The 14,327-nt window shown below is 38.9% G+C and overlaps 2 protein-coding genes across 17 annotated transcripts in view; one reads left to right on the forward strand and one right to left on the reverse strand.

Moving 5' to 3' along the window:
• Positions 1-8,677, forward strand: part of Sumo1 (small ubiquitin like modifier 1) — a 35,480-nt gene extending 26,803 nt beyond the window's left edge. For both annotated transcript variants that reach the window (XM_034498768.2, XM_076931856.1), the window contains 3 exons: positions 2,358-2,435; positions 4,378-4,449; positions 7,849-8,677. In XM_034498768.2, coding sequence (XP_034354659.1) covers positions 2,358-2,435; positions 4,378-4,449; positions 7,849-7,917 — 219 coding nt within the window. In that variant the 3' untranslated portion in view covers positions 7,918-8,677. The remainder of the gene's footprint in view (positions 1-2,357; positions 2,436-4,377; positions 4,450-7,848) is intronic.
• The window catches only part of Kiaa2012 (KIAA2012 ortholog), a 137,964-nt gene that overhangs the window by 12,797 nt on the left and 110,840 nt on the right, over positions 1-14,327 (reverse strand). For 12 of the 15 annotated variants that reach the window (XM_076931849.1, XM_076931845.1, XM_076931847.1 and 9 more), the window contains 2 exons: positions 13,485-13,704; positions 8,340-11,328 (listed from right to left, as the gene is read on the reverse strand). In XM_076931849.1, the coding sequence (XP_076787964.1) occupies positions 11,190-11,328; positions 13,485-13,704 (359 nt within the window). In that variant the 3' untranslated portion in view covers positions 8,340-11,189. Of the gene's footprint in view, positions 1-8,339; positions 11,329-13,484; positions 13,705-14,327 lie in introns of those variants that run through there. The other 3 variants (XM_076931842.1, XM_076931844.1, XM_076931843.1) reach the window with 1 other exon arrangement.

A 14,327-nucleotide genomic window follows, 5' to 3' on the forward strand; every position in this document is an offset into this window, starting at 1 on the left:
ATCAGACCCGCCAGAAGAGTTGGAATTAGAGGTAGTTGTGAGGTGTCATACGTAGTGCCTGACAATCTCAGGTACTATGCAAGACACGTGCTCTTTAAGACCTTTCTGGAGACTCTGAACTGCAATCCAAGGTGTTTCTTCTGGAGGATTCCAGAAGGCAGGGGAACCTTGCCTTTTGAGTACATTTATACTTTTTCTTTGGAAAATGTGTATTTAGAGCTGTTAACCTATTTTAAAAGTTGTATTTTTACTTTTAGGTTATTTAAAAAATATATATTCTGGGTAATAAATCTTTTAGGTATGTGATTAGCAGAGACTTCTTCTTAGCTTTGGTTTATGTTTTCAGTTTTTTGCCTGCCTTTACTGGCAGTACTTGGGAGGCGGAGGCAGGCAGATCTCTGAGTTTCAGACTAAGACCATCTTTTCTGAGCCTAGTTAGGCCAGCTACTTGAGGTTAAGTTAGAAGGATCTTAGTTTCAAGGCTTGCCTAAGATGAAGTCTCAACATGGCTGCCTAAAGAAGACCCGAATGAGGATGACACCAAGGCATTCTAACATGGAAGGGGGAACTCTCATGGGACCATTTCACAAAAAAATTATAGGCAAATAAATAATTCTGAGAGTGGGAGAAATAGTCTTTTCCAGGAAAGAATTCACCTCCCCTCAGCTGGTTATCCAGTACCAAGTGGTCAGTCCTAAAATCATATAGATACAAGTAGCATTATACAGACTGAGCAGATTCTGTTTACATGTTTAAGATTATATATGTGTGCATGTGTATAAAAGTGATTAAAGAAAAGTAAGAGAGGGGCTGGAGAGATGGCTCAGCGGTTAAGAGCACTCAGAAGTCCTGAGTTTGATTTCCAGCGACTACATGATGGCTGAAAACCATCTGTAATGGAATCTCATACCCTCTGCTGTGTCTGAAGATAGTTACAGTGTGCTCATGTAAAATAAATAAATAATTATTAAAAACAAAAACCAAACTTTAAAAAAAAAAAAAAAGAAGTGAGCTGGGCAGTGGTGGCACACACCTTTAATCCCAGCACTTGGGAGGCAGAGGCAAGCGGATTTCTGAGTTCAGGCCAGCCTGGTCTACAGAGTGAGTTCCAGGACAGCCAGGGCTACACAGAGAAACCCTGTCTCAAAAAACAACAAAACAAAACAAAAGTGAGAGGCCATAAATTTGAAAGTAAGAGGAGGTGTACAGGATGGTTAAATGGAGGAAAGGGAAAAATGATGTAATTATATTAAACTTCAAGAATATAAGCTCAGGGGTAGAATAGTTACCTAGCATATAGGTCTGGCTTTAACCTACAGTATCACAGAGGCTCCTTTTTATATTAAACTGTCTTGGCAGAGAGACAATTATAGTTTCATTGCTCTATATTTTCCCTCTTCTTTTCTTTTCCTCTCTCTCTCTCTCTCTCTCTCTCTCTCTCTCTCTCTCTCTCTCTTTCTTTCTTTCAGATAGGATCTATATAACTTTGGCTACCCTAGAATTCTTTGTAGACTAGGGTGACCTTAACTCAGAGATCTGATTGCCTTTGCCTCCCAGTGCTGGGTTTAAAGGTGTGCACCACCATGTCTAGTTTGGAATTATATTGCATTAGGCATGCTGTCAATATTTTTTATCTTATGAAATTATAATCATGAATATATTAAAGATGCTAATATACATTTGTGAATGTGGTGTGTACTTAATTGGTCTTGAAATTTTATGATAATGCAAATGCCAGTAGTTTTTTCTGATTATTTGCTTGACAATCTAGATAGAAGAAAAGTATCTGTAGTTAAACAAATTGTTTCAATGGAAAGGATGCTGGGGATTGAATCTAAGACAAGTACTCCACTTGGCAGCTTTAGCCCAGACCTTCAGTTTGAATTACTAAAGTTTTTATTTATGTTAGAGAAACCAGCTTCAATGAGTCACTTTATGGTAGAAAAACGTTTTTTTATGTTAAAGTTTATATTTTTCTTTTAGGTTTGACCACCTTCAGGGACACTTTAGTTGGTATGAATGGAAGAGTATGATTTTTTTTTTCTTCTTATGAGGGTTTGTGATGGTTCATTTTTATTTTTACAGTATTTTGATGGATATGCTGTCATGAAGAAATGCATTCTTTGATACACAAGTTTGTATTAATAATTTGGATACCAAAACATCTGTTTTACTAATTTTTTTAATGGGTTGCTAAGAAGTTACTTGGAATTTGATTAGATTGCTATAATGAAACTAGTTAGGAATGCTAAAAAGAATATTTTGGTGGAAAACTTTAATTGACAAGGCATAATTAAATAATTTGGTTCAAGTTAACTAAGTAGTGTAGACAAATAATGTTTCCTTTATCTCCTTAGGATAGCAGTGAGATACATTTCAAAGTGAAAATGACAACACATCTCAAGAAACTCAAAGAATCATACTGTCAAAGACAGGTTTGTATATTGTGACATTAAATACAGTACTTTGCCAAAAGACATTCTATTTTCATCGTTAGGAACTTAAGGAAAACGCCTAATGTTATCTTTTCCTCTTATGACCCATTTCAGAATTCGAATTAATAGAACATAGAAATAGTTCTATTTCTATGAGAAATGAGAAAGTAACTCATTTTTACTGACTGCTCAGATGAATATTTTTGTCTGGATGGTTTGCATCTGGTATACAACAGTGAAGCAAGCCTTTTAGGTGATTACAGTGAAATTTCCCCATTCTTCTAACCATGAGCTTTAGGCCACATTTCAAAATTAAATCTGTAATTAATATATTTTCTTGGGGCTGGAAATATGACTCAGCACTTTAGAGCACTAACCGCTCTTCCAAGGGATATGGGTTCAATTCCCAACACCCACTTGGTAGCTCACAACCATCTGCAAATCCAGTTTTAGAGGATCTGATGGCTTCCTGTGGGCACTGCACATACATGGTACACAGACATATAGGCAGGCAAAACACATAAAAATAAAAAAAAACAAGTATTTACTTTTTTATACATAATATAAATTGTGGCTAATTATATATCATGTTTTCAAACGTATTTCAAGATAATTTCTAGGAATTATCTCCTTTAAAAGTATCTGTTTAGTTGTCTACATTCACACATTTTATACTTACAAATAATTGATAAAAATTGGGTAAAATGTTCCAGATCATCTTCATCTATGTAAAATATTCCAGGACAGCCAGGGCGACATAATGAGACAGTGTCTCAAATACGGAAATAAATAAATAAGAATAAAATTGGATCTAAGAATGTATTTTATGCTGGGTGTGGTGGATACACCTGTAATCCCAGCACTGATGGGTGATGTGGTCAAGAGGTCAAGGTTATTTTCTACTGTATAAGAAATTTGAGGCTGGCCTGAGTTGTATGAAATCCTGTCTTATAAAACTAAAAGCAAGTTAAAAAATAACAATACATAGAGAAAACCAGGGTTGAATTGTTTTGAGGCAGAGTCTCTGCATAGCCCTAGGCTGTCCTGGAACTCACTATGTAGACCAAGCTAGCCTGGAACTCAGATCTTTTGCCTTTGCCCTTGGGTGCTGGGTGTCACCACACTTGGCATATTTTAGTTTCTTTGTAGTTTGTTTCAGTTACAGTGTTTAAACACCCACAGATAAAAGTTTTAGTTTTGTTGTTGTTGTTGTTGTGGTTTTAATTAAATTTTACTTATGGTGTTTTGCCTGCATGTATGTCTGTGCATTATGTCCATAGTGCCCTCAGATGCTGGAAGTAGGCATTGGATTCCCTCAGGACTGGAATTAAGTGCCATGTGAGTGCTGGGAATTGAACCTGAGTCCTCTGAAAGAACAGCCAATCTTCTTAACCACTGAGCTATTTCTCTAGCCCTTTAATAGGTCATTCTTGATTCATATTTTCTTGTAAAGTTACTTTCTAAGAGTTATCTCCCCTTTAGCTATCATATTAAAATGCTTAATAAATATAAACATCTTTTGTAGCATTTAGACTTAACCTGGAGTGTGTGTGTGTGTGTGCATACACACACATATTACTCTGCCTTACCTAGCTGTTTCTTTTGAATTACCAAATTCTTTGGATTGAATGTTAAAACCAGTTTTGCTTGTATAGTTAGAAGCTAGAAAGCATATCCAGGTCCTTATTTTCTTTTATGCTAGCTCAGACTTAAGGGGAAAATGAACACAGTAGTGGTTGAGAGAATAGGCTTATCAACTGTTTTGAACTGAAATTCTTAGCTAGCTCTACAGGTCTTAAGTTCCCTAGTTGTAAAATGAAGATGAGGAGATAACCTTCTGAGTCTTTGCAGATCATCATGACTGTATATACAGTAGTACTTGGTACATGAGGCTTGCTTGTTTCATGCTGTTTCTCATACACATTTTTCTTTTTCCTTTTAGGGAGTTCCAATGAATTCACTCAGGTTTCTCTTTGAAGGTCAGAGAATTGCTGATAATCATACTCCGAAAGAAGTAAGTATGAAAAAAATTAGAAATAAGATTTTGAATAAAATGGATTGGGATCATAGCTCAATGGTAGAGCATGTACTTAGTATGTCTGTGTCCAGAGTTTGATCCCTAGCACCAAAAAAGAGGTTAAAAAAACAACAGGTTTTAGAATTTATATTTAAATAACTTATAATTATAATGTGTATGTGCGTCTGAATGCATACATGGGGTCCATAAGGGTCATGATGCATATGTGGGAGCCATTTCTCTCTACTGTGGGCATCCTTTGGGTAGGTTCATTGCCCATTTGAACAGCCTGGGGACAAAAAATATTTTTCCCTTGGGGTTCAGAGGTTGCAAGTACTTTTTGCTCTTGCAGAGGACCTGGTTTCAGTTCTAGGACCCACATGATGGATGGTTCATAACTATCTGTAACTCCAGTTCTAAGGGATATGATACCCTCTTCTGACTTCTTTGGCTACCAGGCAACACAAACATGATACATATACATACATGCAGATAAAACACGCGCGCGCACACACACACACACACACACACACACACACACACACACACACACACACTGGGGGGGGGAGGGCGGAGGGAGGGCGGAGGGGGGAGGGTTTCTCTGTACAGCGTAGCACTGCCTTTCTAGAACTCACTCTGTAGACCAGGCTAGCATTGTACTGAGAGATTTACCTGCCACTGCTTCCTGAGTTCTGGGATTAAAGGCATGTGCCACCACTGCTGTGTTTTTGGAGACAGGTTCTCTAGAGCCCCAGGCTTGCCTTGAACTCACAGATATCCACCTGCCTCTGCCTCCCAAGGGCCTATCCCCCAATCCCTACCCCTGCCTTCCATTAAGAGTGATGTTAGCTCTGTTGACACAGTTAAATGATGATTGCCAGATTCTTTGCTGTAAAGTTACTGTATTAGGGCTCTCTAGAGGAACAGAATTGTTAAGAAATATATATGTAAAGGAGATAAATATTACAGTTTTGTGGTCTGACTATTCCAACAATGGTTGTCTACCAGTGGAAGGGCCAAGAATCCAGTAATTGTTCAGTCCACGAGGCTGGATGTCTCAGCTTGTATTCTGAACAAGTGGGCTCTAATGCCAGTAAAGGAATGACTTGTTAGGAGTGTGGGCAAGCAGGGAAAGAGCAAAAGTTTCCTCCTTCCATGTCTTTTATATAAGGTGCCACCAGAAGGTGCAGCACATATTAAAGGTAGATCTTTCTACCTACAGAGATCCAGATTAATCTAAACTGGGCATCATGCAGACACAGGCAGATCTCTGAGTTGGAGGCCAGAGTAGGTCTATATAGCAAGCTTTAGGACAGTTTGGATTACATAGAGAAATGCTGTCTCAAAAACAGAAAACAAGGGTCTGGCAAGATGGCTCAACAGTTAAGATCACTGGCTGCTCTTCCAGAGGACCCAGGTTCTATTCCAATCACCTATATGGAGGCTTACAATCTCTAGTTCCAAGGGATACAACACTCTCTTCTATCCTCTGAGGGTGCTTCATGCACATGGTGCACAGAAGTATATAAAAGCAAAACATCCATACACATAAGGGAAAAATGATCCAGATTAAAGACTTACATGACCATTTCAGAAGACTAAAATCTCTCACAGGTGTGGCTGGTTGATTGGGTTTTAGTTAATTCCAGATGTCAAGTTAACAACCAAGAATAGCCACCACAGTTACCCTTTCCATTTGAATTAACCAACGACCTGAAAAGATTTCTTGAAAATGTGTGGCTGTCTAGTTGGTGGTGGTACTCACTTTTAACCCCAGTCCTCTGGAGGCAAAGGTAGGCTAATCTCTTGAGTTGGGAGGCCAGCCTGATCTACAGAATGAGTTCCAGGACAGCCAGGGTTACACGGAAAATGTGTGGCTGTCCTTTAGATATTGGCTATTTTGAATCCCTTCAACTTGATACCTGTGTTCTTGACTTTTCTTTACATTTTAAAATGATTTTATTTTGAAATATTTTTTAGCTTACAGAGAAGTTACAAGTATAGAATTAAAAAAAAAAAAAATCTCTTCCTTACCTGATTTTACCTAATTTCTTTGTTTAATCTCTTTGTGTGTGTTGGCGTGCCCATTTTTCCCTTGCGTCTTCCCACACCATTTGGGACGAAGCATTAATGACTTTATGTTTTAGTCTCCCTCCCCGCCCCCTTCCCTTCATTTTATAAAATGGGAACTATTAAACAGCAGCAGATAACTAGATAAATCATCTGTGTTAGAAGATCACTATTACAACACAAATTAGGAAGCTGGTAACATGCCTTTAATTCCAGTACTCTAGAGGCAGGTGTATCTCTGTAAATTTGAGGCTACAGAATGAGTTCTAGAAAAGCAAGGGTTACATAGGAAACCCTTCTCAAAATAAAACAACAACAACAACAAACCACCAATTAGATGCCAGTGCGAATTATAGATGACAAAATAAACCACTTAAGAATGGATCCAACTAAAACTGTTTAGTTTTTTCATGGACTTTAAAAGTTGCTAAAAATATTTCTGTATTGTAGAATGAATAAACTGGGATGTGAAATTGTTTTGGGAGTAAAGTGAATAATTAATTAGACAAAATAGTAGGAAAGGGCCTTATGCCTGTGCCTTTCCTCCCCTCCCCCTCTCCTCCTCTTCCCCTTGCCTTGCCTCCGTTACCTTTCTCTCCCTTCCTTTTCCCTTTGGTTCCCTCTCCCCCCCTTTTCTCTTTTCCCTCTTCCTTTCCCTCTTCTCCCCACTGTTTTCCCTTCCCTGCCTTCTCCCTTCTTCCCTCCCATCCTTCTCTTTCCTTCCCCTTCCCCTCCCTTGCCCTCCTTCCTCTCCTATTTCCTTGCTGTCTAGTCTGTGCTAGAACAATCTCTTGGGTTTGTACAAGCTATGCAAATCCTTTTTGTTTGTTTGTTTGTTTGCTTGGATTTGGATGTTGTTGTTGCTCTTAAGTTTTTTGAGACAATTTTTTTTTGTTGTTGTTGTTATTTGCTTTTGAGTTTTTTTAATTTTCTTTTTTTTTTTTCTTCTCACTATGTATCCTTGGCTGTCCTGGAACTCACAATGTAGACAGGCTGCCTCAAACTCATAGAAATCTATCTGCCTGTCTCTGGCTTTTAAACACTGGATTAAGCCACACACCACCATGCCTGTCTTTCTTTCTTTTTTTTTTTTTTTTGGAGACAATCTCATATAGCCAAGGCTAGTTTGGACTGAAGACAGGCCTTGAACTCCTTACACTCTGATTTCAGCTGCCTAGGTGTTGGCATCACACAACAACACTGTTCAATTCTAGAGGCTTATTAACGTTTCTTCTTGTACCTTAAAATAGTGGCCACCTAATTGCAGCCAATATAAAAATAATGCTTTTATAGTCTAGTATTAACATAAGTTTTCTTTTCTTCCAGCTGGGAATGGAGGAAGAAGATGTGATTGAAGTTTATCAGGAACAAACGGGGGGTCACTTGACGGTTTAGATAATTCTTTTTATTTTTTATTTTTTTCCTTTTCCCTCAATCCTTTTTTATTTTTAAAAATAGTTCTTTTGTAATGTGGTGTTCAAAATGAAAATTGAATACTGGCACTCCATCTCTTAGAACATCTGGTAATCTGAATTCTAGTGTTCAATATTCATTATTGGTTGTTTTTGTTGTGCTGATTTTTGGTGATCAGACCTCAGCTCCCTTAATATTGCCCTTCTTTCTTTAAGAAATTTCATGTGTGTGCAAGAGAGGCCACCCTTTCCAGGACTGTGCATTTTCAGGTTTGTGATGATAAAAAGATCGACCAATGGGAGTTTTCCTATGACCTTTTGATTGGCCCTGAAGTTCCAGCATGTGGTTGCTTCACTCCTGGACTGCGATTTTCAGTGGGAGATGGAAATTTTTCAGAGAACTGAACTGTGGAAAATGACCTTTCCTTATAAAATCTAAGGGTCTGGACCAAAAGAAGAACATCATGTAGTCAAGATGACAGAGTGAGAGTAACAGCTAACTCCAAAGGTGGCTTCACTGGAGAGAAAGAAAGTATCTTGAGCAAGACGGTATTGTCAGAAGATCCCAGGAACATTCTAATTTTCATCAGCAGTTAATAAAGTTACTCATACAGAAGTGTACGCAACAGACACTGCTCCTTTTGATTCTGTTTGTACTTTTTGGCCTGGGACATGGGTTTTCAAGGGACATCGTCTGTACCAGCTTCATTAAAATAAACAATATTTGTAAAAATCGTACTAAAGCTCCTTTTATTTTAGCCATGTAGGGAAAAACGTGAAAATGCCCAGATAGGCTTTTCTTTCGTGGGTCTTTCTTTACCACTGTGCAGTAATGACTTTAATGGCTGTGAAGTGTCAACGTTTCTAGAATGCCTTCTGATGATCACAGTACCTTTTTAAAAACTCACTCTTTAGGTTGTGCTATTCCTGGATAGTTAAACATCATTACTGGTTTTATTTTTTTCTCTCTTAGATTACTTTTAAGTCCCAGTGACTCACATTCAGTTTATGGTATCCAAAATACAGTGCCATCTGACTACTTTAGCAAGTAAAGCCTATTGCATTTTATAAACTGTTAAAGCTTACATACTCTTCTCAGGTAACTTGCCTAAAAGGCAGATTGCCTTGAGAAACTCTTACATTTGACCCTAGCTTTAAAGTTACTTGTATTGTACAAATTAGAGATTTTTAGACCACCACCTGGCATTTACTATTCTGATTTTAAATGCCAACTGGAAGTTAGGTTCAGTTGTAGAAAATCTTTGAGTTGTATCATTTGTCAAGATCAAACAACAGACCTGATTGGTTATTTGAGCTATCCAGAATTCATGACTATATGGTTAAACATTATAATTTTGTTTGCATTTCTAAATGAAGTCTCAGTATTTAGTGGTGGAATTAAGTTGTAGAAAATAACTGTGTGTGTGTAAGTCGTGTGTCTTCTAAAGTAATTATACTCTACTGTTGGCCTAAAAATATGCTCAACTGATATTCTAGTGTAGTTAAAATAGATAGTTGGAAGCAAAATTTAATAGATGATATTTGGAAAGGACTCTAAGTAGTATTTAGTAGCCAGTCTATGTGGTGCAGGAGTGCAGCATCCTAGATTTGCAAAAGAAGAGAAGAGAAAAGGAGCAGTGGCGGTCTCCTTGCATGTGGATTCTTGAATGTGTATTTATTGTCTGGCTAAGTATTAATGACTGCAAGTAGGGTCGGCAAGAAGAAAATGGGGTAACATTTAAATTCACAGGTCTTATCCATAGTGTTTGGTTATTTTATTTCTGTTTTACAGGAAGCAAGAAGTTACTCCTGCAGTATAGAATGGAAAATTAGCTAGGCCAGAGAAGTAGAATTCCTGTATGAAGCAAATAATTTGTATTAATCCCCAGTAATAGTCCGTCAAAATACAAGGTATTTGCTTTGTACAGGAATTGGAGGAAACTACCTGTGAACACTGTTCTCTATTTGTGGACAGTGATGATTAAATCTTCATTTTTAACTTTTCTGGATTTAAGATCACTCTGGAAAGACCTTTGGGTGTGTGTCTAGAAAGGTTTGAGGTGGGAGTTCCTAACTTGGGTGTGGGCCCTGCCATTTTTGGGGTTCAGGACTGAGTAAAAAGGATAAAGTGAGACAAAGTCATCTTTGACTACTGATTCAGGGTGAACAACTACTTACTCTTTATAGGGATGTGTGTGTGTGTTTCTGTGAAGTAATGAGGAGACCCTTGGGTGTCAAAGGCAGGCAGATCTCTGAGTTTAAAGGCCAGCTTGGTCTACAAAGAGAGTTCCAGGATAGCCAAGGCCATCACACAGAGAAACCCTGTCTCAACCAAAAAATAAAAAAAACCCAAATATTGCTTAATTTAACAATCTATTAATGAGCATCCTGTGATGCTTTGTTAAATGATTATTACACATTAAAGAGATGTTAAGTGACTTGAGACTTCTGATATGATGATTAGAGTTATATGAGTAGGTTCTTCAAGGTACAGTTGCGAATAAAATCTTGTTTGTTCTCAAGGATCAGAAAATGACGAAATTTCTGAGGTGATGAAATAGTTCTTTTTTTATTTTTTTATTTTTTTTTTGTTTGTTTGCAGATGTGTCCCCAGCCACTACATACGGCCACTAAGCACTTAACTGTGGCTAGTATGGTGGAACAATGTTTTAGCTTTAACAGCTACACACTAGCAGGTGGCTCCCTTACTCAGACATGCTGCTCTAGATTTGTACTCTGAGGATTGAGAGAATTTCCTTACAAAACTGCTCATTTTGGTCAGTTGAACTTGTATCAAGTGATTCTGAACATGCCTTTGAAGTTTGTGTTAGATTTTCAGGATGAAATTGTGGTTTTATCTTATAGAGGAATATGATTAGCTCTTTCTTAGATTATCCAGAATTGCTGTATGACAATTTTTATTTACCATCGACTCTTAAATACACTGAAATACACAGACTAAGTATTCTAAGACTTAGTATCTCGAACTGGAACTATGTAATGGTAGTTTAGACACCAAGGCTTTTGAACTTATGTAGTCCTAAAGAAAACAAAATGGCTTAAGTAAGTGAAAAGTTAATTGGATCAGTATGTGGAGTGCAGGAATGCTGGGAATAGAGAGGTTCCAGGGTAAAGAAAGCCCTAGGGTATGGTTGATGAGATGGAACTAACAGCTCAGACGGGAGTTTTATTATAGAAATAGAGCTTTTTTTTTTCTGTCACCAGTTCTCAACTTACTTTTTTTTTCTTCTAGCCTTACGGCTTGGGGATTTGTAGGGACTGGAAATAGGAGTAGACCCATGGTCTGGAAATGTTCTGTGTCCACTGTAGACCGCTGGCTTCTTTAGAGAGTTCTTGATGAAAATGGAGGTGTTTCTCCAAAGCAGCTTTTTGCCTAAGGAGAAAACCCCACCCCCAATTCAAAAAATGATTAAGCATTCAGTCTGTAAGTTGGTAGCTTTAGGTTTGGGTTGGGTGATGACTGGATCTGGGCTGTTGGTTGTGGGTTTAGTGGAAGATCATTTGGGAGCATCATGAGATTCCTATTAGGAAAGTAAAAAGGAAGACAATTTTCAGTTCTTAAACTTGGGTTGCTGGAAGAGACGCCCTTGCTTGCTTTATTTAGTTTGTTTTTGTTGTTTGGTGTGTGTGTGTGTATGTGTGTGTGTGTGTGTGTGTGTGTGTGTGTGTGTGTGTGTGTGAGAGAGAGAGAGAGAGAGAGAGAGAGAGAGAGAGAGAGAGAGAGAGAGAGTTAGTGAGAGAGAGAGAGAGTTAGTTGGTTAGTTAGTTTATCTCAGGGTAACCCCTGGCTGTCCTGGAACTTGCTATTTAGACCAGTCGCCCTGGAACTCATGGAGATCCTTCTGTCTCTGCCTCTGCTTCCTAAGTGTTGAGATTAAAGTAGGTTTCCTTTGCTTTAGACTTGAGAAAACAGAGAAGTAAAATACAGGGACAGGTGTCACAGATGGAGTCAAGTCAGTTAGCACTGGGTCCTAGTCCTTGGTGGAGTGAGACCACCCACTGCTCCTTTAGTTAGTTGGTTTCCTTCTCTCAGCTACCTGGACTAGTTTTATATAATCACTTCAGTACCTCCATGATGATGGTCAGTTTTTCTTGGAAATTTGGGGTTCTAGTAGCTTGCTTTTTGTCTCACTACTCTCATGACATCCAATGCTTGCACTGTTGAAGCTGAATTAGGATTCTTCCAATAATCTATTTTGTAATTCCCCTAACAGCTGTAGAAAGTCCAGGGAAAGAACCACTCAAGGTTAATGAATGCAAAGTCTTGAGAGTTTTGGTGCCTTCTCTTTCTGGACTTCTTAAAGAGTATTATAGATTCAATTTTTTTTTTTTTTTTTTTTTTTTTTTTTTTTGAGACAGGGTTTCTCTGTGTAGTCTTGGCTGTCCTGGAACTCACTTTGTAGACCAGGCTGGCCTCGAACTCAGAAATCCGCCTGCCTCTACCTCCCAAGTGATGGGATTAAAGGATTCAATTTAATTAGTGGAAAATTATAACTCGGGGAGAAGTGTTTACATTTCATGTTGGAAACATGATTTTCCAGGCTGTCCCTCTGTCTTTCAAGAGGTTGTACCTCTTCTGTCAGTTTTGAGACAGAAACCTACTGCAGCTCCCTGCAGTAGTCTTCCAAGTGGAGAGAGAGCCTTCCTGCTTCTGCCTCCCAAGTGCTGGGATTATAGGCCTGTACCACCACACCCAGCTCACCTTTTCAGTGTTTTATGATTGTAAAGGATCAAAAACTGCTCTTGGCCCCAGGTAAGTTAACTTTGTAGCTTCTCTAATGACACTCACCAGGCTTCAGTAATGCTCAGCTTCACACTGATTCAGCATCGAGTCTCATTACTTCTCTCACACTGTCCACCCACTGTCATTCCTGGAATACTCATCTACATTCTTGTATGGTTAACTCTATTATTAAAAATCTCACCTTTTATGTCATTCCTTATGAGAGGCCTTGCTCTGGGCTGCCAATCTAAAGTAAGCTTCCTGTCACAATTTAAAGTGTTTCAGCATAGTGTTTGTTGCTAGGTTAAAAAGCAAAACATTTTCAGTACCTCTTCATCCTTAACCCTAGAATGTAAATACCTACTTCTGAATTCCTAGAGTCTACAATTTGCATAATGGGTCTTGGTATTGGCCATAAGTCATTTATTGGTCCTGATTGAGACCTTGCTTCTCTTTCGCTGGGGAGTTAAACCCAGCACATAGTGCAAATTCTATCACCTGCAGTACGTTAGCCCTGGTATTCGTTTTTGTTGTTGTTTGTTTTGATTTGGGATTCACTTTTATCTGTAAACCAGAAGATCAAGATAAATGATCTCTAAATTTCCGTCAAGCTTCAGTACAAATTCCATAAATCAAGATCGAATCCTGCCCTGTTTGTAGCTGAAGAATGGCTCTGTGTTTTGGTCTTTCTAGCCATGTTGTAGGGGTTGAGAGAACTGCTTGCTTAAAGGCAGTGGCCACCATTGGCACTGGGCCTTCAAGCCTCAGAAAAAGCCCTGACAGCAGTTGTCCCCCTGTCCAAGTACCTGATTTGCTCCTGGGCTAGTTTTGTGGCTTCTTCCAGAGCTAGCCTTGCTGCTTCCTTTTCCTGTTTCCTCCTTTCTTCAGCCTCCTGCCTAGCTTTCTCTTCGGCTGCTTGTTTCTGCCTCTGGTACTCCAGCCGTTCTTCCTCGGCCATTTCCATCAGGCGTTTCTGTTCCTCTGCTAACTGCATCTCCAGTTCCTTCTGCCTTTGCTTCTCTGCCTCTGCAGAACAGAAAGAGTTGGGCTCAGCCGGGGCATCACTAGAGCAGCTGGTATTTCTGGTCTACCCTTTTAATCTGCTAGAGTCTCTGGGTTTACTAATCCAAGCCCCCTGTTAAAGTACCAATGAACATTAAAATCCTTAGGGAAGATTTTTCCAGAGTCTGTTGAGTTCACAGGATAACACTATTGCTGTTGTGTACGGGATGTCAGATCAGCAACTAGATGCTCTAGAGGAAACCAGCATCATCTGCTGAACCTTCTACCCTCATCCTGAAAAGTAGGCTGGGTTATCTGAAAGATTATCTGATCCACATCTGAAGTTGTGTCTGAGGCTCTTCAGGTATCTGTGATTGTCTCTACCTGCAAGAGGAAGGGAGTGTGTGAAGAAGTTTGAGCTGACAAGGGCAATTATTGAAGTGGAAGTCCTATCCTGTAATTACTTCCACACGAGGCTCCCGTTCAGATTCCATCCCTTTATTTCAACCCACTATAGCCAGACATGATTATCATTCTGGAACAAAACTTAGCTTTGTGCACTAAGGCCTAGGATAGGAATAAAACTGCTTGAAGTGGGTTTAAAATGTTTTTTGATCTAAGGGATGGGAGATACAAAAGGCTCAAGA

This window comes from Arvicanthis niloticus, chromosome 3, assembly GCF_011762505.2.
Source record: "Arvicanthis niloticus isolate mArvNil1 chromosome 3, mArvNil1.pat.X, whole genome shotgun sequence".
In the NCBI taxonomy this organism is placed as follows: Eukaryota; Metazoa; Chordata; class Mammalia; order Rodentia; family Muridae; genus Arvicanthis; species Arvicanthis niloticus.